This window comes from Acytostelium subglobosum, assembly GCF_000787575.1.
Source record: "Acytostelium subglobosum LB1 DNA, scaffold: scaffold8, whole genome shotgun sequence".
NCBI lineage: Eukaryota > Evosea > Eumycetozoa > Acytosteliales > Acytosteliaceae > Acytostelium > Acytostelium subglobosum.
Window position 1 is genome coordinate 635634 of NW_012236525.1, and position 27124 is coordinate 662757.

Genomic DNA, 27124 nt, shown 5'->3' on the forward strand with positions numbered 1-27124 from the left:
ATTATTATTATTATTAATATTATTTTGAATAAATGATTAATCCCAGTATTTTGATTGAATTTAAATATATAAATATTTAATATTATTATTATTAAATGATTGATGCAAACTCGATTCACACACATCATGTTTACCTGTTCTCATCTTTGTGTTTATGTTGTTGGTCTTGACATAAATTTTCAAAGCATAACGTTTTTGTTTCAAACACAATCACAACAACAACAAACACACAAACACATCAATTCTAATACAAGTACATTGTTCATTGGTGACTAACACTTATATTTATATTATATATATATACTTACATACTTAGTAGATATACGATATATCAACATCATATCAACATCATATCAACAATTCATAATAGATAGTTAGATAGATAGATAGATAGATAGATAGATAGATAGATAGATAGATAGATAGTATTGTTCAATCAATCAATCAATCAATCGATAGAGATGGAACATATCAGTGAAAGGGTTCAATGCGAGTCAAAGAAGGCTGGTGTGGTGTCTGATATGTACGAGAAGGACAATCAGGCAATCCTTCAATGGATAGATGATAACTTTGACACAAAGAAGTACAGTAACAATAACATTGGCGAAAGTGCAGGCAGCAGTACCTCTAGCAACAATAATAATAGCAGTGACAATGATGTAGACAATGGCCTGTCACAAACGACAAAGGCATCATTCGATGCATTGGTGCGCACAATATTTCAATTCGAAGACAGGTACCCAAAGCGACCATTCGAGGTCTACATTGATATGGATATGGCACTCAAGGTACTGCTGCGTAGACACTATCCCATCACACCAGCATCACACAACATCATTGCAGAGGACAAGATCGCCAATCAAAACCTCTTCCCCACTTGGATCGAGGGTCTTGACAAACTGCACTCGACCGTGCCCATCAAGGCACCCTTGTCTGGCACCTACAAGTACGAGGTGATGGTGTCACGCACCCCCATACAGCTAGGCTGGGCAGCATGTTATACATTGGAGGTGAGTTTGAATCGAGTTGAGTCGAGAGTCACATGATCGTCAATGCAGTGCACTAACTAACTTTGATCAATCACAAACAGACTGGAAATGATGATTCAGTACCAAACTCATTTCATTATATAATGGCATTTGTTGAAAAGACAAAGCCGATGGACTCTATATTTTCAAGTGGCGAAGTGATCAGCTGTCAGTTGGACCTTGATAGCATGGAGATGACGACTTGGGCCACTCGATTCTACTCGGTACAACCGATCAAGGTGGACAGGACCAACATCCCTCATCATGCTAGAGTGTTCTTCCTGCCCGTCCTAACATTCAACAAGTCAAAGTGCTTCCCCAACTTTGGATCAATGCCCTTTGTCCTCTCCAATCCACTGGCGCCAGCAAACACTCCCGATCCCAAGGCATTGTTCCAGATCAATGAGTCACGTCTAAAGCGACTTGAATATCTCTACAAGTCACTTTATCGTTTGATCAAGTTGACAATACATGGATTTGTAAGTTGTTGTGACGAGAGTTGTATTGATCGATCAAACAATGTACTCACTCACTCCACTCACTCAACTCAATCAATCAATCACTTACAGGTCGACATGGAGATGTTCAAACATATACTTCAAACTGTTATGGCAGAGATATGCGAGCCATCGATCAATCACTATTGTATCGCCAATTGCCTGATACCAATCTTGGAGGAGGTTGTCATCTTTCATAGTAGCTTCTTTGCAAAGGTGATGGGAGCATTCGAGTCTGTTCTAAAGACAAACTCATACATTATACTATGCTCGGTGGTCATCAGCAGAGCGGCCTTCCTCAAGAAGGCAAGGAATAATGATCAGAGCATTGCACTACTGCTGTGTAGACATCTGTTGGCCAACCCAACCATCAGAAAGATCTTCTGTCTCTTGCCCTCTGACATCTTTGACAGCATCTTCTCACAGCGAGCTCCCAACCTCATTGACTTTTATCACAAGAAGAAGAACAACAGGAATGTAAAGCACTTTGAGAACGTATGTAATATTCATTCATTCATACATGCCGTTGGACATCCTCACTCACTCACTCACTCACTCATCCATCCGATCAATCAATCATTGTCAATCCAGAAATTCAAGAACAAGAAGCATGCAGAGAGAGAGTTACAGTTGGAGATATTCAAATTTTTGATCGAGGATGATGAGAAGATCAGTGAGGGCAAGTCAATATCAGAGCATACCATTCAATGGCTTGAGAGGATCATTGATAACAACAACAATCACTCAAAGTACTTGGTATGTATTACCATTCCAAGTGTGTGGCGATGCGATACGTCTCATAACTAACATCATCATTGCGAATCACAGGCACAAGGAAGGATATCAGAACCAACAGACTTTTTAACATTGAACAACTTGTTCTACATCATTGTCCTCTACTTGGACACATACCTCATTGACAAGCGCAACGCAAGAGACTTCCCTGTATCTGTATTCTATCATGTATGTGTCCATCCTCAAGCTCATTCAAATCATCATTCACTAATAGTCGTCAATTAATCAATCAAATAGGATCAATCAAGTAGACAGAGAGTTGGAGGAGTATATTCCTTCTTGAAGAAATCAGTTATAATCAAGAAGTACATTGACGATCAGCAGCAGACAGAGCTCACACTGAAACAGAAGCTGTTCCATCTGTCTGTTGACATACTCAAGCTTGGCATGTGTTCACAGATAGCCATCATCAGACAGTTTGAGATGAACACATTCATCGAGAGGAGGGAGTTGGACAGGACATTGGATCATGTAAGTTGATGATGTTCACAATCACCACCACAATCATATACTGATCAATCAATCAATCAAACAAACAACCATTACAGAGCGACTTCCTCAAGCTGAAAGACAACTTGGAGATGTTCCAACACAAGATTGAATTCTTCAAGTTGGAGATTGAGGAGAAGGTCATGTATTATGAACATCTTTGGAATCACTTGGCATTCGTCATGGAGATCATTGATGCTACGTGCGAAAGGAAGATCTTTGAGTACCTGTTTGACTCGTACCTGTTGGTGCCGCTGTCAATCTTTTGCCACCTCATGAAGTGGAGCGAGAAGGACACCTTTGTCAATGTCAACTACAAGACCACGGTGGCAGTCATCACTCTGGTATTCAAGAAACATGGACATATTGTGGATCGTGAGATCATGGCAGCCACCATCGACACACTTTGCAACATCCTCAAGCGACCAATCTATCACAAGACACTCTCATCAAACCCTCATTTCAAGACCTTTATCCAGAACCTACTTAGAGGTCTAACAGAGAATGATGTTGACATCTTATCATTCTTGTGTTCCGTATGTATAATTAGTGGCCAGTCGTACTGATCAATCAATCAATCACATTCATACTTACACTACCCTTACATCATCATCACTCATACAGAATAGCTTTGATCGCTTCTTGGAACACTTCAAGCAGATATGTCTGGAGAATCCAGACTGTCTGCTCAAGCTCTTGAACATCATATTCTCAAACGCATCAGAGAACATTAGTTCAAGAGTTGAGATATTGGCAAGACTTAGGGTATGTTATGATCTTTGTTTGATCAATCAATCCATCCACTCATTCATTAACATTATGTTAATTCCTCAATCAATCAATCAATCATAGATGTTTGACTACCTATGCGCCAACCTACCTCACCTGATAGCAGATAGTGAGACCTCTCTGTTGATCACTGGTCAGTTCATTATGTATATTATCGACAAGCTCTCTCTTCATCCAGCTTCAACAGGTATGTACTATCCTATCATCCATGGATGACACACAACAGACACAAGACAGACAGGCACTAACAACTCAAACCAACCAACTTTACTACTTATAGGATCAGTCTATTTCATAACATTCGTTTGTTTACTACCATCTATATATCATTTGAATAGAGCGACACCAAACTACAAACTATCAATCACACAGGCCAAACCATCAATCTTAAAGACATTGGAGCTGATACCAACATCAAAGGAGGTCACCGCTCCAATGTTGTCAGAGATCAAGGCATTGTTTAGATCGATACTGAAGCGACAGCAGGACGAGGAGACATCCGAGGAGAAGGAGAACGAACCACATCCAGACAGCATATGTAATATATGCTACTCGTATGAGGCCAACATCATGTTCAATCCATGCAAGCATCGATCATGTCAACACTGCATCACCAGACAGATGCTCACCAAGAAGGTGTGTTTCTTCTGTCGTGAGGAGATCCAATCCACCGAGGCATTGAGCGAGAAGTCAATGCAACAACTTCAATCCACCGAGCAGACTTATTAAACTATATTTATATATATACATACATATTGATTGACAATACTTTATTATACTCCATCGATGACAAGGTCTTGTTGTTCCATGGATGCAATACATGATCGAGTTGTGGTGAACCAATGTTCACTACATCAACAAGCGATCCGAGACTGACTCCAAGAGTCCATGATTACTTGCTCATGACCAATGATCCTGCTCACATTAAGACCAATAGCCATACTGCTACCAAGTATTCCAAGTCCAAGTACAACAAGTATGTTCTATGAACTGTTACTTGTTTGATCTTCTCTTCTTAACTACTCTGACTGGGTGCGAGCTAGGGTCTTTCTCTATTTCCTCTTTAATCTTGGCTGTGATAAATGGAAGATTATGTAAATAATCAATCACTTTCAAAGATGTACTTTAGGTATTTGAATAAACCTTCTTACCTTCCCTTGCTGCTGCTTCAAGTTTAAGTATCCTATTCAACCTTGTCACCTCTTTCCTCAACTCGAAATACTCCCGATTGAGAGCCTGTCGATGTAGGTAATCATCAACCACTGATGTCATCGGTGACAATTGTGGAAGTTGTGATGTAGTTGATTGTGACTCTGATTGATTTGGTAATGTTGTTGACTCTTTTCTTGTTTGTGGCGGTCTAGGTATATCAAGCTCTTGATATTGTCGTGAGACTGGCCTTCCTCTCTTTCTTGTTTTACCAACATAGAACACAAACATCTGATTGTTTGACATTGTTGTTATTGTTGTATCTTATTTGTAGATATTTGTATTATAATAGACTATTGTATAATATCTTTTGCATGGTTCATCTATTCACTTTGAACCACCACCAACACGGACTGGACTCTCCAAGGCCACACCACATTGACCATTTATGGAAGATAATAATAAAACTGTTGACAACACCCACAATGCTACTTGTGTTGACTTATCTCATTACATTGGATAATCAATATAATTACTCATTTATCAAGTAATAACAGTGGCTCCGCCCTCCCGGTTATCGGTCGCCAAAGTCTATAATTCCAGACATAGACCAAGATGAGTCATTCAACGAAGTCCATATTGCCAACTAGCCAGAGTAACATGTATATTTTCCTTAATTATTATTATTAATTAATGTGTTGTTGTTGGTTGTACAAGAAGGCAAATCTCAAGATAATAACAACTGCCAGTGCCAGGTGGACTTGTTGATGATGGACGGATGCTTGTCAACTACCTTTTGGATGCACATCAACTTATGGTCATAGTCAGTCCATGACTGAGCGTTGCCATGAATATGAGTTTCCGAAACAATGTTGTAGATAAAGGAGATGGTTGTGTTGCTCATTAGTTGATCAATGAGGTCACCAAACGCATCATCAACAATAGAGCCAAATGGTAAGGAGATTGATATGGATCCTCTGTTGTTATCTACAATTAGGGCACACTTGTTCAACATGTTTGTCTTGATGTGATCAACATTACTGAGCGATTTAAGGAACTCATCGCTGAACTGTTCATCCTGCGCATCTATCTCAAACAGTTTGATAGACAACTTGTGGAGGTGGTTGGATACTGTTGGGTAGTCGTAATGGTAAGTCGGGCGTTGTACGAGTGACAGGTTTCTGATCGTGCTCTCTGGTGATTGAAAGAGGAAAAGGAGGGTCTCTGGTGACAACTGCTGGTTGTACCTGAATGTGTTGAGTGTCTTTGTGCTCTTGAGGTAGTCCAGCAACTCTGGACCGAAATAGTAGGACACGTCGCCAATGTCCTCGAGATCCAGTTCCAGTGTTTGAAGTTGCAAGCCACATGCGACCATATAGGAAGAGACTACCTTGGTACACGAGTGGACGTGTGAAAGATGTCCCAGGGTTCATCACGTTGTCATAGATCTTGAGTGTCGTGAGGTGTTGCCATCTAGTTTGAAAGATTGGCAAGATGGTCGCATTGTATGACGCTTTGTTCAGATCGACATTTGAAGCAAACTTGAGGCTTGTGATTGTTTGAGCCACAGGGCTCTTTGCCAGCTTTGACCATTCCTCTAAACAACGATGATATGTACAATAGTCGTCGTTGTCGTTTTCGTAGTCGTCATCGTCTTTGTCTTTAGAATATTGATCGTCTAAAACAAAGTTCTGTGAAAGCACGGTGTTGCTCAGTTGAACGCCAGGCAAGCTTGCAAAGCACGCTATCGTGTCAACTGAACCAGTGACTGTATCGAGTGATTGAGTATCCATCTTTGCGTCGATCAATTGGTTGTACTGCGCAATGTTGCTATCTTTGGTGGCGGACGACCTTCTTTAATATCATCGATTATGATTGAGCGAGGCGCTAACTTGTCTTGTTGGTCACGTAGATACTGCGAGAAGTGCTTGTGTGTTTTGAAAGAGAGATTGGCCAACAACAATATGGAAATGTGCCGCCTCCAGTTCTTGGAGACGAGCAGCAGAGACCGCGCCCACCTTTGACCCTCAACGCTACTCGATCTCTTTGTAAACTCAACCCAGAGCAATCTGACAATGAAGCCGTGTAGCCAATCGCTCAGTGGTGGCCCATCAGAGGTCGGACATAGCGACTCCTCTTTGAGTTGCTGTGTCAACTGCTCCTGACTGAACTGACTTTTCTTCACCTTTGTTCTGGCCATCTCTCTCTTTGGATGGATTATCTCTTTATGTTTTTTGTATAGCGTTTGGCATCTCCAAAGGATTCATTTCAAGTCTCAAAGTCAACAAAACTATATCTATATTTTAGGATATTGATTGATTATTTAATAAATAATTATGGTTTGGTTTGAATAATTTGAATTAATATTTTGAATATAGATCTAATACAGATTATTATGGTATTAATTATTTATTTAATTTTGGAATATCCTTGATATCTCCGACAGCGGAGTGTTGGCTTGGATGGAAGAGAACTCAGAGTCATATATAGTAATGGTGTATCAGGTCTTTGGAGATTGCTTGGAGACTAATTTAGACTTGGCCATCTTCAATAGTTGAATGGTTTGACGATCATCGGGTCTATGATTCCCTCCCTCATACCTTGAGCACCACCTCCTCTTGTGACCCACACACCCAAACAAGAAGAACTCAACAAAGTGAATTGGACTCACTTCCCATTTTGGTCTCATATTACTCTGACACCACCAAGGTCAACACCAGGGTCAACCTTGGTAGTGTCATTGTTTTATTTATTATTATTCATTAATATAACTAGTATAACATGTATACAATGAAGCAGTGGAGGTGCAGACATAAAATCATCAGTGGTCTATGTCCCACCACTACACAATGCGGAACTAGAAGCAGGCATGAGAAATTGAGACATGTGTGCTACTCATCGTGTGATAGGTGCCGATCAATGAATGTTGTCTTTGATTCCAACAMTCCAGACCWTCCTCCATTGGCCAACCAAATTGAAGATGCAYCAATGAACAATGCTATTACAGATGAATGCGATTCAGGACCAACAAAAGATGAAAGTGAACCAGAGCAAGCAGAAGCAGATGATGATGATCCAGGACAACTGGACGATGATGACCAATGTACAGATAGCAGGAGGAAGAAGAAAAGATGTCCCCATGAAGGTTGCCAATGTTTGATTGCGTCTCGCAACCTTGCAAAGCACATTCGTCTTATACATATGCACCATGATGGAGCATGGATGAATGATTGTAATGGCTGTGAGCGAGTACAAAATTTGATGGACCAAGCAAAGAAGAGATTGGATATGAGCAGTCGTGCGAGGAGCATACCCATGGAAAGTAAGTGATCGATTGCAATTGTAGTGAACGGAATACAGGTGATTGATTGACAGCTGGGGCCACTATCAATTAATATCCATTCCTTAGAGCCGTCCTTCAGTTGAGCAGGACTTGATGCTAATGATGAGGACAGGGTTGACCCCGCGAGAAGTTGGACTTCATTCTCTACTTTTGGCGATGACATCAAACCAAGTGATAGTGAGCCGAACAAGATAAAGTGTAAGTGAATGGTGTTGTTGGTCCACTACACTGATCAAATGAATACTAAACATACCTGTTGATATTGCTCTTGTTTAAGATATCCTTACAAAGAATACACCAAAAGGCCAATATGTTCCATCCTACATTCTCAAGCTCTATAGTCGTCGTGGATACAGTAGGTAGTGATTGAGTACTATAGATGTAGGGTTGTTTTACATCTAGGTCCAGTTCATCCACTCCTCCTCGACATCGAGTTGAGAGTGACTGGACTTGCGTCCACTCGTCATTCCTGGACTATACTGGACCTAGATGTAAAAAAAAACGAGTTTGGAGTTTAGACTTCTGACGCCGCCCGGTAGATATCCTTCGACGATCCTTCCACTATGACCGGCTCTCAGAGTTTGATTGTTCAGTTGCCTGCCTGCGTCCGTCTCTAAGTATCTAGCAACCTGGCTTAGGTCTCCTACGAGACCTGACCATGTTGGTCAGTCACTTGGCGAGGGCCGAAGTTTGTGATCTATTGATCCAGGCATTGTCAGAAGTCCTCTCCGTCCATGTTTTAATGTCCTCCCGGAAGTTTGGAGCGACAGACTATCACCAGTAGTCCGACAATATAATGATGTACTCGTAACACTTTTAAATCATCTGATCATCATTTAAAGTTAAATTTATGGTGCATACTTGACTCTCACTGAACGGTATGATGATCGAGTGTGGGTGTGTGTGTGTGAATAACACCATCATCTTTTGAAAATAAAGAATAATAAAATTATTTATCATGTATAAATAAATCAAGTCAAAAATAAGTCAACGATCAAATAAAAAACTACCATTCATTCGTCAACTCCCAAAAAAACAACAACCAAAACACACACAAACACAAAACACAAATACAAACAAACAAAAACACACACACAAACCAACAAATATTTGTTGATGTTATAAAGTAGTACCTTTGACTACTCTATTGTTGAGTCAATATGTCACTATTATTATTATTACTATTTATTGTAATATCACATTCGACTACTTATGTAGTTGCAAAGGAACAAGAAACAAATGAAGGATCAGGATCCAATGCAACAACAGCATCATCATCTGGAAATGTTGAACCAATACCATCAAGTGTATCAACAGACTTTGCTCTATTCACATTCAAACATTTCTTAATCATACTAGTTGTATTTGGTGCATTTGTAAGTCTCCTACTCATTCACTCAAGGGTCACATCATCATCTAACCTCCATCTCATTCAGCTTGCACTCTCAATCATAATGGTTCAATTACGTATCAAACTAAAGAACATTATGATTGATAGGATACCAAGGAAGATCATGCCATTCCTCAGACCAGGTGACTTGTCTCATGTATGTGTAGCATCATCATCGTCAATACATCAACTAACAATGCAAATAGAAACAAAGAACAATAATATTGAATGAGCTGGTTAGATCTAAACAATTGGTTGTAAAGCCTAGCATTGGAGAGTCACCTATTAGTCATTTGGGATGGGGATCACCTGGTTCAGAGTACTCAAAGGTTCACTTTAAAACATCAATTGCAAAGTCATGGATCATCTTGGAGCGAGCAGCCGTTCACTTTAACGCAGACCTCAAACGACAGGCAAAGATGTGTATGCGCGACTATGTCAATATGTTACTCGATCGCTGTCCACACATGAACAGGTCATTGGCAAGATTCTATGTTGACGCCTATGAGAAGGCTAGATTCAGCGAGCAAGAGTTCACTTTGGACGAGTACACTCACTTCATGACCAAGTTCCTAGTGTTGTTGCAAGACTTTGAAGGATCATCAAAGTTGATGATGTCATCTCCACTATCCCATCAAGTTGTTACAAGTCAAGCGTAGACATTAGTTCAGGATTGGATTCAATCATTCAATCATTCAATCAATCAATCATGTTGGATCGTGACTGCCATATTGTCGACCAAAGTTGGCAGGTTTATTCGAATTGGATTGGAGCGGATAGACGGCCAGCCTGCGATGCGCATCGATCGTCTAGACGGTAGCAAGAGGACTATCCTCATTATACCTTTTCAAACTCCTCTATGATGTGTGTGCTCTCAATGCTATCGTACAAGTCGAGATCATCACCTACATCCTCCAGTTGTTGATGTATCGTCTCTAGGAATAAAGAGTCTGGTGACATGCCATTCAGTATGACCTGTTGGTTCTTGGTCATCGTCATAGATATATCCTCCTCATCATTATTGTTATCTTCTCGGTTGTTGTTGTTGTTGTTGTGGTTGTTCTCTTCGTTGCTAATGTTGATGCTGTTGAGTGATAGTGATAGGTCGGTTGTAATGATTGAATGACTGTAACGCTGTTGACATTGTTCTTGATTCAAACTATTGGTCCTACTCTTGCCTATCAGGTTATCAAACTTGCGAGTCTGTGTATCTGGTTGTATTGATCTATATCCTCCGAATGATCTTGATTGTTGTTCGTTACTACTATGTACATGTTTGATTGATTGATTGATGGTTCCAGATTAGTCCAATATGTTAATGATTGACTGATTGATTGATACATACCTTGTGCAATTATTACTACTATTACTATTACTACTATCATCAGTTGACTTGTATGATGTTCCAATCCTTATCTCTAGGTTTGATAGGAATGATGTATATACACGGTTGAATCGTCGATAATCTGTTCTCAATGGTCTGTTCCTCAGTGCAGTGTATGGTATGTGTAACTCGGCCACCAACGTATCCTTGACCTCGAGCATTGATGATCGGAACCAGAATCCAACTACCAGGTCCTGTGGCTGATCATACACGACAAAGTCTCCGGCATACTGAAATGTCGGATTGAGCTTGGTCGCCACCTGCGCCGTCACATCCTTCTTCTTGCCCATGCCCACCGTCAGGTAGGTGATCAAATCAATGTCTGATCGATCGGATACTGGTCCAGTCAGATTGCCAGTGCTATCAATGTCGTCACTGATCGAGTACTTGACATCGATCACCTCGATAAACAGTCGGCCGGCCTCTTGAACGGCCAACTTGGCATTCTGAATCATCTCGGTCCACTCTTCATAGTCGCCCTCATTCTCGGCTGCAATCACAAAGATCTTCTTGACCGTGACGATCTGAAAGATGTGTGAGTAGCCCTCGCGCGCCAGTGACTCGTCGTCCAGGATCAGGTGCTCGATGTCTGCCAGTGGGATGGTTCCAGCGGGCGCAGAGTCCTTGGGCGACTTGAAGTATGACAGTGTGCCATCGCGCAACACAAACCATCTACGTCGCCAACTCTTGATCTTGTGTCCCTTCTTCATCAGATAGCCACTGCGCACACAGATCGTGCCCTGCTTGGACACGACATCCTTTGCCAACTTGATCTTCTCTGCGTTGTTTGTCGGGAAGAATAGAACTGAGCCAGTCTTGTTCTGTTTGCTGCCACTACTCGTTCGGAAACTATTCGTGTTGTTTGCCATGCTGCTGCTCATATTGATCCACTTCTTCTCCTTCTTGATCTCCTTTTGATACATTTGCAACTGGTTGTTTGGTAGCGGTGTCGTCAGCCGCTCAAACTCCAGTTTGAGATGAAAGTCGTTGGAGAATCGTTTGTCGCCTTCGGCTCCGTCCAGATCGGTCTTGTAGAGTATGAGGTTGGGCAACTGGAACATGCCCGTGTGGAAGTTGAATCGACAGATCTGCTCGACGCGATAGAATGGAGTGACGTTGGACAGCACTACCAATATGTCTCCACGGACTACCTTGCGTACCTCAAACACCAACTGTGCTGGACCTGCCACATAAGTCCTCGTCTCTTTCGTCTCGCCATCTGGTGCCGAACTAAATATCCGCAGACCCTTCTGTGTTGCCGAGTATATCGTTAGAACAGGGCATATTCCTTGTTTCATTGGTCCCATAAAGAACTATCATTGATTGATTGATTGATTGATTGAGTGGCGATGGCGAGGGTTAGCTTGGGGCGCGGCTATGACTCGGATTTTGTCGCGTGACACGAACCTTTGGGATTGTGTTCATTGTTATACAACGAAGGAATATGGGCTCTTCGTTGGGCACTTGGTTGCCATGATAGATGTCAGAGAAGTAGTGGATGTATCGTATTTGACTGGGACCAGTGATTCCAAAGTTGTTGGACGATCTCTTCACGGCAAAGTATCGCATGGCATCCTCACGATTATCAAACAATCCAGCGTACATCATCAGTGCCGAGATGGTGGTGCCCGTGCGTCCCTTGCCTGCCAGACAGTGCACGATGGCCACATTGAATGGATCCTCCTGCAGATAATTGTATATAGATATCACCGTCTTGAACATCAGTGCCAGAGGCGGTGCGTGGTGGTCTGGAAAGCCGCACCAATCATGCACATTGCCATTGAACAGGTTGTAGTCGTACTTCCTCTCGCTGAGGTTATATATCCTATAATGGTCAAAGTGATGTTCGTTCAACATCTGTGCCACATCATGTATAGAGTTGCGGTAGGCACTTTCCACGCCCTCTGCTGGGAATGACATTGCTATTGCATCATTGATTGTTTGTTAGGTTGAGTGGAGTTGGGAACAAGCGTGGATAGTTGGACATACCTATTACTCGCTCGCATATATATGTGAGGTCCAAGTCATATGTATCATTCTCAAACCTGTGATTTGATTGGAATAGTTCCGAGTGATTGAGAGTGAGTGGGGTGTGATTGAGGGTGAGTGTGAGTGTTGGGGTCGGGAGGGGAGTGAATAGTCGTCTGATCATGTGATCTATAATGTCGTCTGCAAGTACATACCTATTCTTCTCAGCGGATATGGTTTTCCTCACCGCCTTGATGATAGAGTTATACATATTATATATATATATCTCAATCAATCAGTGTGATGTATCTGTGTATGAATGTTATGAATATGAATGTATGCAATGAATGAATGATTAGATGTATGATGTTAAGGTAATGAAAGATTGAATGGATGGTGCAATTGCAATTGTATTTGAGTGCCAGCTGCTGCAAGTAAAAGTAGTAATGGGGAGATATTGTAGAAGAAGAGAGGTAATGTATTAACGGGCATTCATGTCTTTAAAGTAAGAATGTCACTTTGTCACTTCTATTATTATTTCAGAGTGTGATTGTTTGTTGTTGTTGATGTTTGATGTGTTCATTTGTGAGGTCCACTACCCGAGACCATCAAGTGTTTGTTGTAGCATACATACCTACCCAAAAAGTGATCATATCTTTGCCGACTTTGATCAAAAGCAAGCGAAGAATCCATTCACCCCTTGATTTGTAAATCAAAAAATATCCAACAATGAGAGGGTTAGGGCAAGGGTAAGGACAAGGGTATACTCTAGGGTTCGGAACCGAACCAACCAATCAACCAATCATTAATGTTTATTTGAGTAGACCAAAGAGGTTTATCTCTTTACCTCCATGATCTGGACTGTGAGCATTGATGTATGATGTGAGTGGTGCAATCTGATCGCGTATATATCTTTCGGTCTCCATGGTCACCATGAAGTCACCTTCAAACTTGAGTGTGACGACAAAGCGACGACACCATCCACTCTCTAGCCACTTCTTTAACAATGCCAGTGTGGTCATTGGTGGCACCTTCATGTCCACCATTAGCCAATCGAATGGTTGTGTTGGTTTGTACTCCATTGCGTCGCCTTGAATTGCTTGTCGTTGCTCTGATGGGAAATTGATAACGAGTGGATCGTACTCATCGGCCTTGTCCACAGAGGTCACTCGACATCCATGCTCCAATGCAAAGTAGGTCCATCCACCAGGTGATGCACCGAGGTCGGCCACGGTCTTGCCCTCTGTCATGTGCGCAAAGAAGTCTGGATATCGCATCTCCAGCTCAAAGAGCTTCAAGTATGAGCGTGATGGCAGACGTTGTTTGAACAGCTCCTCGGCCGAGCTCTCCAACGAGTCGACCTCCACTCCCTGTCTCTTGGCAATGTGTGCTCGCAGCCTCTCCATAAAGTCCTTGCTGGCGCCGCCAGGGTAGCCTGACAGCATGCGGTCAAAGTATCGCTGAATTGCCGGAGTCGTCAGACTGACGTAGCACAGCTTGGGACCAATAAAGTGCCATTGTAGCAGGCCCTCGCCAGGGGCGAGTGGGCGCCTCGTCAGCGGCGACTTGTCGAGCATGTTGTTAAGTGTGGGATGGATGTTGGCCACGCGTCTGAGCAGTCGTCTGCGCATGGGCATCATGTCTTTATCAGAGATGCCAGTGATGTGTACGCGCCATACCTTCCACGACGCGCCCGTGTCCTTGAGGGATTGTGTCAGTCTGAACTGCTTGAACAGCAGGTCAAGACTCGTGCGCAAGAGTGCTCGCTCGCCGGGCATTTCGTAGAGTATTGCGTTGGGTAGTATCTGCTTGGACAGGCCAATGAAGGGCAGTGGTGATGGCAACGACGAGGTGTCCAAATCAAAGCCATCTTTAAAGTGTTTCTTGTAGACGTCTGTCGACATGCTGCCAACCACCAATCGATCTCTCGATTGCTTGCATATGTTCCAGCCACAACCCGATATGTTGAGTCTGAGCTGATTGAGCAGTGCGTCCGTATGTCCATCGCGAGGTCTAACAACAATCAACGGTGATACATGATCGAATTGTTTGAGCAATGTATCATTTGATGCTATTGTTGTTGCTGTAATCGTGTCTTCTGATTTCGTATCTGATGTATTGTCTGATGTATTGTCTGATGTCTTGTCTGTCGTTGTCGTTGTCGTTGTTGTGAATGATCGATGAAGATGATATTGATTCGATTGAATCAAACATGAACGTAAGAGTATTGATGGCATTGATATCGCACTTCTATGCATCATCATAGTCTTCATCATCATCATCATCATCATCGTCATGATATGATAGGTTGGAGTAGTAGGTATAAAGGGTATGTGTTGTAGTTGTTCTTTCAAAGTATTGTCGTTCAAAGTCAATTACCGAGCATGGATCACTTCGCGAATTATTTCAAGACGACATCTAACAAAGTGTTGGAAATGACCTTGGGATAATCTTACGATGTAGACCCAAGGTAGGTTATCATGTCCGAAAATCAATCAACATCAATGAATCATTCATTCAATCAATCAATCAATATCCAGAACTGCCGAGTACATTCGACACTTTGATTACATGGGTACTTCCTCTCTCATTGAGGATCATTGCAATGAATTAGGCCTAAGATCTAATCGTCTATATCTACAAACAATCTACAACGTTCGGAGATAATAATGTAATGTTGGACACAGGAGGACTCCTGTGTTCGTGAGTGAGTGTGTTCGGAAAGGAAGAAAGAATCTGATCTTGTTGTTGTCCAACAAACTATTATTTTTTCAAAATTGTTGTTGGAAGATTCAAACTACTAGAGTGTTGTTGTCTCATCACCATCATTCAATTACAACTCTACATACACATACAAACACATAAACACACATACACACACACATACACACACAACACAAACATATACATTGTACCTTTATTCAATCATAGTACCTCTATTCATATATATATAACTATCACATAGAGTTTATTAGAGATTGATCACTTCACATCACAACACAACACTAGGTGTACATAGACTTTGACTATAAGATAGAGATAGATAGAGACACAGGATCATAGAAAGATACATAGAGAATGAACTTGAACAATTGCAAAGAGAAGCATCCCAACTTGTTGTTCGCCAACTTTAATCAGGACTACAGTTGCTTTGCTTGTGGAACTGAGAAGGGTTTCCTCATCTTCTCATGCGACCCATTCAAAGAGAGATTCGGTAGAGGTATGTTGATTGATTGGATGCTCCAGCAACAACAGCAACAACGACGACAACATATGACTGACCAATCAATCAATCACTCAATCAATCAATATTATAGTGTTTGATGGAGGCATTGGAATTGTCGAGATGTTGTTCCGTTGCAACATATTGGCTGTTGTTGGTGGAGGAACTAAACCAAAGTATACACCAAACCAGGTTATGATTTGGGACGACTACCAGAACAAGTGCATTGCAAAGTTGGAGTTCAAGTCCGAGGTCAAGGCTGTCAAGTTGAGACGCGACAGGATCGTCGTGGTGCTCGAGAACAAGGTCTACGTGTACAACTTTGCAGACCTCCAGCTGGTGCATCAGCTGGAGACCACCAGCAACCCCAAGGGCATTTGCGCCGTGTGTCCAGGCGCCGCCAACGTCTTGGCCTGCCCCGGTCTCAAGCCTGGCTACGTGCACGTGGAGCTCTACGACTTGAAGCAGACACAGATCATCCCAGCACACGAGAACGCACTGTCACAGATCGCCTTGAACAAGGACGGCACGCGTCTGGCCACGGCCAGTGAGAAGGGCACGCTGATCCGTATCTTTGACACGGCCACTGGCGAGAAGATCAAGGAGGTGCGTCGTGGCACCAACCGCGCCGAGATATACAGTATAGCATTCAACAATGAGTCGACGGCGCTCTGCGTCAGCAGCGATAAGAACACCGGCCACATCTTTGACCTGTCGCGCTCGGCCGCCACGGGCAACGTGCACTCGAACGAGCCCGAGAGCGAGGTCAAGAACCGACAGTCCAGCTTCTCCTTCATGGGCGACATCCTCCCAACCAACTACTTCAAATCCGAATGGAGTGCTGTACAGTTTCAAATACCCGAGTCGCGATCCATATGTGCATTCAGCTCGACTCCCAACTCCATTATCGGTATGCAGTGGACATCGCGATGAACCATCATCATTGATCGATCAATTGACTAACATGCCACACTCACCTATTCAATCATTCAATCATTAGTTATATGTGCCTCTGGCGTCTGTTATAAATATACTTATGATTTCTCAAAGGGAGAGTGTAGGAGAGATGAAAGTCCCTTGCAGTTCATGGAGAGTGAAGAGTCGTGATCAGGACATTAGGTGGTGCCAGGTGTGTACTTACATGAGACAGAGGCAGCAGCAACAACAGCAGCAATGGCAATCATTATCAACAGCATGGCATTAATTAAATTAACGATTCAAATATATATATATTATTCTCTATTCATACCCAATAATAAATCACTTTCATCCTCCATCTCCTGCTCACTCCTCCAACAACAAAGTAACAAAGTATTTATATTGAGAGATATTTATTATTGCAATATCAACACGGCATGGGCAGTTGCTATTGCTCCTCTCTTCTGTCTTTATCTATATATACATGTATAAATAGTGATGGTTAGTCAGAGCCCTTTGAAAGGATCAATCAATTAATACATACTCCCTTAATTGTTCGTGATTTTCTTTTCTTGTTAATGGCTTCTTGATTGTTGGGCTTTGTTGATTGGTAATGGATAGAGGGTTTGTTAGTTCGTTGCCTTGATGAGGTTTGGATGGAGTGTATACATACAAGGATCATAATTCACTGCTCCAATGATTAGGCAGCTGGCTAAGTTTGGTAGATGACGATATTTGTTGGTGTTTGGGGCTAGTTAGTAACTTATAGGTTGAAGGCTGGATGGATTGAAGAAGGAGTACTTACAATGATCTTCATATGTAGTACTAATTGATAGGTATTCCCATATCAGGGAATTTAAATGTCCAAGTGCATTTCGCTTCAGTGTAAACGACTATCCAAGTATCTCTGAGGGAGTCCCCTTCAAGTTGGAAACAACAAACAGGCTCATCACTCATGGGAGTGAATGGGTCCACAACAAACACACCGGATTGACTCTCACCACTGCCATCCAATGCAAAGCTTTCGATTTCGACTTTGACTGGGCGATTGTTGATGAAGGTTGTTTGATCATTGGATTGAGTGCGATTGGGTCTTGTATATGGTATACCTTGATTGTTATTCCAAAAGACCTTCACGTCCTCAATGATTGACTGTTGAAAAAAGAGTGGTGGGTCCTCCAAACTATGCTCGATATTGTTGTTGGATTGGAGTATTGGTTGTTGGGGAGGTGTGAAGTGAGATGGCTGACAATCGGTACTGGCATTCAAGCCCTTTGTCTTTGATAGGGGAGGGATATGAACTCCTGGTGACTGTGTAGCAGTAGAGGTGGGGTGGTGGGTGGACTGGTGAACTCCCAAGAGTCCTTCGGGATGGCTCGGGCCCACGGTGGTGGCCTGTCTGGCTGGACCTAGTCGCTCTTGGCTCTGACCCATGGTGGTCACAGCCGCAACGGAGGGAGGGGGGCTGATCAACCTCTCAAACAACGTGTCCACACTGGGGTGGGTTGGGGTTGGAGGAGAGTTGGTTAAGACAGGGCTCTCGAGCCCATCTCTCTCCAGATGGTCAGGAGGGAGTAGACCAACTTGTTCCAAAGAGAGAGTCCTTCTTACACGTGAAGGGATGATGCCTGAAAAGCTAACTAAAACCCTACGGAACGCCAACAACAAACAACTTGGGTGCTTAGTGTCACCATCACTCAATTCAACGGATCTTGATTTATTATCAGTGATCTGATTTGTTGACAATTAGTTAGTAATTTACTACCAAATAATGAAGATGGTTGAACACATACTTTCGACCTCTCTGTGGGAGCATCGTGTCGATGTTGTTGAAGTTGTTGTTGTTGTTTAGGAGTGAAGCGACTCATTTTTCTTTTGATTGATTTATAGAAGATATATATATATATATAAGATAACTATTGATGTGAATTGGCTGAAAAGGAATTTTGTATTAATACAAAAGTTGTATATTTATATATTAATAAACAGATATCAAGGAATTATGATGAATAAACCAAAAAAGAGGAATCAGGAGGTTGTCACGCAGCGTATCAGCGGGTAGGAATTAGTTCTGTTGTCTATGTTCGAAAGAAGACAGAATATTTATTAAATAGTTAAGAATGGCTCTGGTTTCAAACACTTCTCATCAAATCAAGAAACACACACGTTTTGATGTTCACCATGTCTCTACATCTTTAAGGTAAGCAAATCTATTTTTGTCATGATCCCTGGTTTTCAAAAGTAAGAGTGGTAATCGATTTTTTAGTTACTGGATAAGTAGATTTCTAAAAGATAGAAAGTCCAATAATAATATTATAGACTTGGAAGGTGTATCTTATTGAATCTTGGCTATTTAATTAATAGAGTACTGGTATCACACGTGTCTAATAATATTGATTAATTGAGTCATTGATCAAACGAGTTAGTGATTGAGTGAGGTGATTGAGACCATATGATTGTTGGAATGATTCCAACTGATCAAACATACACTGTCTTTGTCAACACAGATATAATCTTATGAGCCAGACTTGTCTTTCCTGCTCCACTTGGTCACAAGATCATTGTATGAGATTGATTGAAAAAAAATTGAATTGACACAAAAAGCGAGTGTGGTTTGAGTTGAACAACTCCAGTGGCAGTCAAAATTTTGTGTCAAGATTACTTTTTATTCATTCATCTTATTATTGCATCATACTTCTGTCTCTTTGCAAATATATAATAAAGTCATACAAATCAAACAATGGCTGCTCCCACACCAAAGGTTAGTAGTAGAGTAGAGCTAGATACCATTCAAGACATGATGATTCCTTACTTACAATAATTATTCCCTATCGATTAGCCAGTAGTCATTCTAAAGCCAACAAAGCAGGTCAAGGGTTTGTTCACAATAATCAGAGACAAACAGACATCGCGCGAAGACTTTATATTCTACTCGGACAGAATCATTCGTTTGTTGGTCGAAGAGGGACTCAGCTGTCTGCCCTTCAGCGAGACCACCGTGACCACACCCACCGGCTGCACATACAACGGTGTTGAGTTCGCCAGCAAGATATGTGGCGTCAGCATCGTGCGTGCAGGCGAGTCGATGGAGGCGGGTCTGCGTGCCGTCTGCAAGCAGATCAAGATCGGCAAGATCCTCATCCAGCGTGACGAGGAGACCGCCAAGCCCAAGCTGCTCTACTCCAAGCTGCCCTCAGACATTGCCACGCGTCACGTCCTGCTGCTGGACCCCATGCTGGCCACCGGTGGCACGGTCGCCCAGGCAGTCAGCGTGCTGTTGGAGCGCGGCGTCAAGGAGGAGAACATCATCTTTATCAATCTGCTGGCGGCGCCCGAGGGCATCAAGTTCTTCCAGGACCTCTACCCACAAGTCACCATTGTCACAGGCGAGATCGACAGCAATCTCAACGAGAAGAAGTACATAGTGCCAGGTATCGGTGACTTTGGCGACAGGTACTTTGGAACAGAGCATTAAACCGACTCTGCCATTGTGTGTCATCACATGGTAGAGTGGTAGGTCCTGTCGTCAGTCAGTCAGTAAGTCGAGTCTGACAGACTGACAGGCAACAACATTCAATCCGTCCATCGATCATTCGACCCAACCCCCTCATTCATTCATTCAGTCCATCCATCAATCCATCCATTTATCCAACCATCCGACGATGACAAGTCAAGCAAGTCAATCGTGTTCGTTTCGTTGAACACCTTCCAACTCAGGTTGACCCTGAGTAAGTGGTTGGTTCTTCATGCATGATCATCAATCACACACACACTACTTGCACGAGCTACCCCGCCCAATCGTGATCATATGATTAAGTAAGTGGTTCCATGTCCATTAACCACCAATTCTTGCGTGTGTATGTTTGTGGTCCACCCCCACGTTGGTCCTTCGTTTGCTGTCTCTGTTATGTGTATGACACCCATCCACCCATTAATGAGGCGCGAAGACCCTGGGTCGCAATCAAGTATGGGTAAGTTTGTGGCGAGTAAGTATTAGATCTCGGGATTCATCAGAATGGGGGTGTGTGTGTGAAGTAATAGTGTGTGGGGTACTTTGAAGTTGGGGGTGGGGGTTGGGGGTGATGAATAAAACTGAGTTCAAAGGGTCTCTTTCTGTCTTGCTCGAGGAGCCAAGCATCATTCATTCATTCATAAATCATTCATCTTTCTTCATTCAATAATTCATTCATTCATATATATTCTTGTATACATATATATAATAACATATATAAATATAAATATATATATATAGGATTGGAGAAACAAAATGTATCAACAACAACAACAAATGCATGGAGGTGGTGGACGTCCCTCCAGAGTTGTCGAACTAATGGACAGTCTCAAGAATGAAGTAGAGACACTCAATCATGAGATTAGCATGTACAAGCAATACAAGGATGAATATGATAGAAAGTGTATGTTGTAATCAATTAATCAAACATGATCACATGATGACTCTGACTCTAACAATCTCATTCAAATCATTATTATTAGTACAAGCACAAATGCAAGAGATAACATTGATTCAACAGACATTGCAAGAGCTTGAGAGAGGACATGCGAGAAACAAACAACAGTATGAGGAGGAGATTATTAGACTGAAGAAACAGTTGGAGCTGACGAATGGTGGTGGCGCGAGAGATTTGAACAGCCCAGCATTCAGATCAAACAGTCCAGCAGCAGTTGGACACCCATCGAGCAGAAACACGCCGACCCCAACCATCCCAGACAAGAACCAGCGTCGTCAGCGTCCAACCTCTCCAGAGTTCTACCCTCAACAGCAACAACAACAGCATCAACAGCAGCAATTGCAGCAGCAGCAACAGCAGGGAGGACCTCTCGGTGGCATGCCATTCCCTCCACTCGAGCAGCGCCAGCAACAGCAACAGCAACAACAACAGCTGCAGCAACAACAGCAACACAAGATTGAAAAGAGAGAGCATCACGACGACCACCCAAGCAACGGAAATAACAACTCAAACAACGAAGACAGAAGAAGACAGTAAGGATCATCATCATGTGTTTGATATTGCAAGTAAGGATCACCTGACTAACAAATTACATCACATCCATAGCCAAAGCAACAGCGAGATTGAGTATGACGAGAGTGGCAAGACTGGCCCAGACTGGATCGTTGGATACAACCCCAATGTACAGACCAACCTCAACGTCGATCTGTTGCAGACGATGACACACAACAGCGTTGTCTGCTGTGTAAAGTTCAGTCCCGACGGCAAGTACCTTGCCACCGGTTGCAACAGGAATGCCCAGATCTATGATACCGACACTGGAAGGAAGTTATTGTATGTGTGATTGTGATCGTTCATTGCCCTCCCCATGTCACATGCTAACTTATTCATATACACATACATACAGCAACTTCTACGACGATGGTGAGAAGGAGGGAGACTTGTACATCCGTTCAGTGTGCTTCAGTCCAGACGGCAAGTATTTGGCCACAGGTGCTGAGGACAAGAAGGTCAAGATTTGGGACATTGCCACAAAGATGCCTCATCAGACATTCTCTGGACACGATCTGGACATCTATTCATTGGACTACACACATGACGGACGATTCCTTGTGTCTGGTAGTGGCGACAAGAAGACCAAGATTTGGGATATCAAGGAAGGAAAGGTATGTTTGAACATAGCCAACTCATTCAATCAATCAAACAATCAATTAACCAATCAATACTTTAGTGCGCATTCACATTGGGCAATGATGAGGTTGGACCAAAGAATGGAGTCACATCTGTGGCTGTGAGCCCTGATGGAAGATTGATCGCCGCAGGATCCCTTGACAACATTGTCAGACTCTGGGACACCCACACTGGTTACTTCCTGGAGCGTTATGAGGGCCACACCGACTCGGTCTACTCGGTGGCCTTCTCGCCAGACGGAAGGACGTTGGTGTCAGGCAGTTTGGACAAGTCTCTGCGTCTTTGGGAGTTGAGCGCTGCACGCTCTCGCTCCAGATGTCGTTCCATCATCAATGGACACAAGGACTTTGTGCTGTCTGTTGCCTTCTCGCCATGCGGTGAGTGGCTCGTCTCGGGCTCCAAGGATCGCTCCGTGCAATTCTGGGACCCAAGAAATGGCGTCACCCACATGATGCTGCAGGGACACAAGAACTCTGTCATCTCGGTCGCCCTGTCGCCAAAGGGAGGACAATTCGCCACTGGCAGTGGAGACTTTAGATCCAGATTGTGGAAGTATGATTCATAATAAGTCAAGCAGCACCGTCGTCCGTCCTGTCCCATTTTTCAATCCATCATCACAACCTCTACTACTACCCGTGCCGACGAAGCCACCACAGCCATCCTTCTTGATGGCGCCACTCTTGTGTAGGCTATTACACAAATGTCCAGATGGACCCGAGACCTAAAGGCCAGGGTCCTGTATAGATACCTCAGACACCAACAAGCACAATCCAACAACATCATCAACAACAACATCAACATTACAGCAATCCAAACGAATCCACATCACATCACTAATCAATCCAATCAATTAATCAATCATATACATAACATTTATATATATATCATTCTATATCCGCAGCAGTGGCGGTTGACCAATCGATCAAGCTGCACACCAGTTGATACAATAACATCCATCCATCCATATCTTTGCAAATAACCTCGTTGGTTCGTCTAATGGTCTCTTATATTATTATACAATTAGTAGTCGATCAATCAATCGATCGACCATGCGCTGAGTAGCTCTCTATATTATTGTTATTGTTGTAGTCGTTACTCTCTATCTCTCCTCACATGTGGCCAAGTATTGCACCACCATCAGAGTCTGTGCTGTCGTTTCCAGGAGTTCTTAATCGCTTGTTGGCCGCCGCCAGCATTTTGTTCCTTCGTTCGTCCAGGTCTGAGCTGTCCTGTCGATGCAGTGACGGCTTGTTGTCTGAAGAGCTGGGCGGTGATAGTGCATGCGATGTGGCAGGGGTCGATAGGTCCTCCTCGCCCGACGACGACAATGCCAGCGGGGGTGGAGTGGGCAGGTCGCTCGCTGACACTGTGACGCGGTCCTCCAGCGAGTATCCCTTGCCAGGGAACAGTGGCGAGTTGATCCCCTCCTGAGCGTGGGTGGGACCAGTGGGAGTCTTCATTCCAAGCAGACTGTTGGGCAGCATGCAGCTGAATAGGCTACCAAAGTTTGCGAGTCGATTGACGTAGTTTGGTATGTTGTTGCCAGTGAGTCGATGGACCAATTCTTGAGAGAAACAATTGCAATTCCTCTGCAGTGTATGATAACTGTTGCCTGAATACTCCTCGGACAGCTGGTCGATCACTGATTGCACCTGGCTGCGTGTCTTGTTTGTCTCGCCAACCTGCACGCGCTCTCTGAATCTCGCGCCAGTTGCCGTTCGCGGTTCAATCTCAAACACGCCGGAGAAGTCATATTCATGTCCGCCGAATGAGTACTCTGAGCCATTCACTTCGACACCCGAGTGATATGCACCCAAGCCAATATTATATAAGTAGTTGTTCACTTTTTGTTGGTGTTCAATGGGAATGTTGTTAACAATGTGACTGTTCATTCACAGGTGTTGGTCTGGCGGCCATAATATTACCATCATGTAAATCATATATGTTCAAATAGACTGGTGTATTGTTGTTGGCACCGTCCTTCCTCTTCATTGATATTGAGGACATTATTGTTGTTGTTATCTGTTTATCTGTTTATGTCTATTTATATGTTGTGCCTTTATGTTCGGATGGTCACCAATGAGTGAGTGTATGAATTATTGAGTCTGGACTTTAATTTGATCTTCAAGAGGACCAACTTCAAATACTAATGATACATGTTGTTCTTCTCTTTGAAGATGTATTAATGAATGGAATGCATGAATGAATGAATATTATGTATGAATAAATGAAGGAATGAAAGTGATGTGAGGTTGAAAGGGTGAAGGGGGTTCATTCATTTGCGAACTTTCAAGAAGTTGCTTTCAAAACTTGAATGCATCACGACGTCAAGTTCATTCATTAATACATCCATCACTTGTACATAAACATATAATATATATATACATACACATAATATCATATAGTAATGTCTAGTGGTATTGGCAATAGATTGGTGGCCCCAAAGGCCACCCGTGTAAAGAACAAGTCGGCAGCACCTGTTCAGATCACGGCCGAGCAGATTATGCGTGTTGCATTGGAGAATCAACAGGCATTGCCAAAGGCACCAAGACAGAATATAACAGATGCCGACGAGTTGCATTCATACCGAACAAAGAAGCGCAAGGAGTACGAGGAGACACTGATTCGTAATCATCGCATGGTGTCTATCTGGATGAAGTACGCGCACTGGGAGGAGTCGCAGAAGGAGTTTGACCGCGCACGCTCCATCTACGAACGCACACTGGACGGTCACTACAAGAACGTCGTCGTCTGGAAGAACTACGCAGAGATGGAGATGCGCAACAAGTTTGTCAATCACGCGCGCAACGTGTGGGACCGCGCCGTCTGTCTGATGCCGCGTGTCAGCGAGCTCTGGTACAAGTACTCATTCATGGAGGACATGCTCGGCAACTCAGCCGGCACGCGTGCCATCTTTGAGCGCTGGATGCAATGGAAGCCTGAGGAGCAGGCGTGGAACGCCTACGTCAACTTTGAGAAGCGTCTCAATCTGCCACAGAATGCACGCGCCATCTTTGAGCGCTACGTGCTCTGCCATCCATATCCCAAGACTTGGATCAAGTACGCCAGGTTCGAGGAGAAGCTTGGCAACATTGACAACTGTCGCGCGGTCTTTTCGCGTGCCGTCGATTTCCTTGGTGACGAAGGCGCCGACGAGACACTGTTCATAGCCTTTGCCAAGTTTGAGGAGCGATTCAAGGAGATTGAGCGTGCAAGAGTCATCTACAAGTACGCGCTGGACCATCTGCCCAAGTCAAAAGCACAAGAGCTGTTTGAGAGGTTCACGACATTCGAGAAGCAACACGGCGACAGGATCGGCCTGGAGGACGTCATCCTCAGCGAGCGCAGGTTCAAGTACGAGGAGGACATCAAGAAGGACCCGAGGAACTACGACAACTGGTTCGACTACACACGACTCGAGGAGACTAGCGGACAGATCGACCGCACACGAGAGATATACGAGCGAGCGATTAGCAATGTTCCACCAGTGTTGGAGAAGAGATACTGGCGACGATATATGTACCTGTGGATCAACTATGCGCTGTTTGAGGAGCTTGTAGCCGAGGATGTAGACCGCGCTCGTCAGGTCTACCAGGCGATGATCAAGCTCATTCCCCATCAGAAGTTCTCATTCTCCAAGATATGGATCATGTATGCTCAGTTTGAGATCAGACAGATGGCGTTGGATCAGGCGCGACTTATCTTTGGCAATGCGATCGGACGATCACCCAAGCCCAAGGTGTTTGACGCATACATCAAGCTGGAGCTGGAGCTCGGCAACTTTGACCGCGTCAGGAAACTGTACGAGCGATACCTCGAGCTGTTCCCCGACTTTTGCGATGCCTGGAGCAAGTTTGCGCAGCTCGAGCAGGAGCTGGGCGAGTCGAAGCGTGCGCGTGGCATCTTTGAGATCGCCATCCTTCAGCCTAACCTGGATCAGCCCGAGCTGATATGGAAGAACTACATCGACTTTGAGATCGACAGGAATGACTTTGACAATGCGCGTGCACTTTACCGTCGTCTGCTGGAACGCACCAATCACGTCAAGGTCTGGATCAGCTTTGCACAGTTTGAAGTGTCGGTGCAGAACAACGATGCTGCCAGACAGGTGTTTGTCGATGCCAACAAGGCATTGGTGGGCAGTGACAAGGAGGAAAGAATCATTCTACTCAAGCAATGGAAGCAGTTTGAGCAGAAGCATGGRAAGCAAAGAGCAACTGGAATTTGTCGTCAAGAAGGAGCCAAAGACCGTCATCAAGAGGAAGGTGCTAAAAGGCACCAGATGGAGTATGTATCATCATCACTTGCAMCAGTGATCAAGATCACTCGTACTAACATAATCWMAATCAATCATTCAATCAATCACAGACGGATGCAGGATTGGAAGAGTATTATGATTATATCTTCCCAGAGGAGCAGACTGCCCAGCCCAACCTCAAGTTCTTGGAGATGGCGCAGAAGTGGAAGAAACAAAAGATGGGAGTGGACACT

The 27124-nt window shown here is 43.5% G+C and overlaps 10 protein-coding genes across 10 annotated transcripts; 6 read left to right on the forward strand and 4 right to left on the reverse strand.

The window, feature by feature from the left end:
• Positions 1 to 461: 461 nt before the first annotated feature.
• On the forward strand, positions 462 to 4327 carry SAMD00019534_046500 (hypothetical protein; the record flags this gene model as incomplete). Its single annotated transcript, XM_012900140.1, has 11 exons — positions 462 to 1010; positions 1091 to 1507; positions 1598 to 2020; positions 2117 to 2281; positions 2354 to 2488; positions 2558 to 2791; positions 2869 to 3345; positions 3434 to 3574; positions 3662 to 3785; positions 3879 to 3901; positions 3971 to 4327. 11 exons carry the CDS (start codon positions 462 to 464, stop codon positions 4325 to 4327), a joined length of 3045 nt encoding a protein of 1014 aa, XP_012755594.1.
• A 1147-nt stretch (positions 4328 to 5474) lies between these two features.
• Positions 5475 to 6122, reverse strand: SAMD00019534_046510 (hypothetical protein; the record flags this gene model as incomplete). Its single annotated transcript, XM_012900141.1, has 1 exon — positions 5475 to 6122. One exon carries the CDS (start codon positions 6120 to 6122, stop codon positions 5475 to 5477), a length of 648 nt encoding a protein of 215 aa, XP_012755595.1.
• Positions 6123 to 9250: 3128 nt separating this feature from the next.
• SAMD00019534_046520 (hypothetical protein) lies at positions 9251 to 10136 on the forward strand (the record flags this gene model as incomplete). Its single annotated transcript, XM_012900142.1, has 3 exons — positions 9251 to 9466; positions 9527 to 9637; positions 9687 to 10136. Coding segments are annotated over 3 exons (777 nt in total), but the record flags the coding sequence as incomplete, so codon positions are not given.
• Positions 10137 to 10317: 181 nt separating this feature from the next.
• On the reverse strand, positions 10318 to 13103 carry SAMD00019534_046530 (hypothetical protein; the record flags this gene model as incomplete). Its single annotated transcript, XM_012900143.1, has 5 exons — positions 10318 to 10744; positions 10826 to 12177; positions 12272 to 12786; positions 12854 to 12909; positions 13048 to 13103. 5 exons carry the CDS (start codon positions 13101 to 13103, stop codon positions 10318 to 10320), a joined length of 2406 nt encoding a protein of 801 aa, XP_012755597.1.
• A 541-nt stretch (positions 13104 to 13644) lies between these two features.
• Positions 13645 to 14736, reverse strand: SAMD00019534_046540 (hypothetical protein; the record flags this gene model as incomplete). Its single annotated transcript, XM_012900144.1, has 1 exon — positions 13645 to 14736. One exon carries the CDS (start codon positions 14734 to 14736, stop codon positions 13645 to 13647), a length of 1092 nt encoding a protein of 363 aa, XP_012755598.1.
• Positions 14737 to 15910: 1174 nt separating this feature from the next.
• On the forward strand, positions 15911 to 17162 carry SAMD00019534_046550 (hypothetical protein; the record flags this gene model as incomplete). The annotated part of the gene is made up of 3 exons (XM_012900145.1): positions 15911 to 16052; positions 16150 to 16965; positions 17056 to 17162. The coding sequence occupies 3 exons, from the start codon at positions 15911 to 15913 to the stop codon at positions 17160 to 17162; spliced, it is 1065 nt and encodes a 354-aa protein (XP_012755599.1).
• A 2551-nt stretch (positions 17163 to 19713) lies between these two features.
• Positions 19714 to 20448, forward strand: SAMD00019534_046560 (hypothetical protein; the record flags this gene model as incomplete). The annotated part of the gene is made up of 2 exons (XM_012900146.1): positions 19714 to 19734; positions 19813 to 20448. The coding sequence occupies 2 exons, from the start codon at positions 19714 to 19716 to the stop codon at positions 20446 to 20448; spliced, it is 657 nt and encodes a 218-aa protein (XP_012755600.1).
• A 792-nt stretch (positions 20449 to 21240) lies between these two features.
• SAMD00019534_046570 (hypothetical protein) lies at positions 21241 to 23570 on the forward strand (the record flags this gene model as incomplete). The annotated part of the gene is made up of 3 exons (XM_012900147.1): positions 21241 to 21388; positions 21468 to 21949; positions 23334 to 23570. Coding segments are annotated over 3 exons (867 nt in total), but the record flags the coding sequence as incomplete, so codon positions are not given.
• A 172-nt stretch (positions 23571 to 23742) lies between these two features.
• Positions 23743 to 24640, reverse strand: SAMD00019534_046580 (hypothetical protein; the record flags this gene model as incomplete). Its single annotated transcript, XM_012900148.1, has 2 exons — positions 23743 to 24476; positions 24559 to 24640. The coding sequence occupies 2 exons, from the start codon at positions 24638 to 24640 to the stop codon at positions 23743 to 23745; spliced, it is 816 nt and encodes a 271-aa protein (XP_012755602.1).
• Positions 24641 to 25028: 388 nt separating this feature from the next.
• On the forward strand, positions 25029 to 27030 carry SAMD00019534_046590 (hypothetical protein; the record flags this gene model as incomplete). The annotated part of the gene is made up of 2 exons (XM_012900149.1): positions 25029 to 26898; positions 26996 to 27030. Coding segments are annotated over 2 exons (1905 nt in total), but the record flags the coding sequence as incomplete, so codon positions are not given.
• Positions 27031 to 27124: the final 94 nt, after the last annotated feature.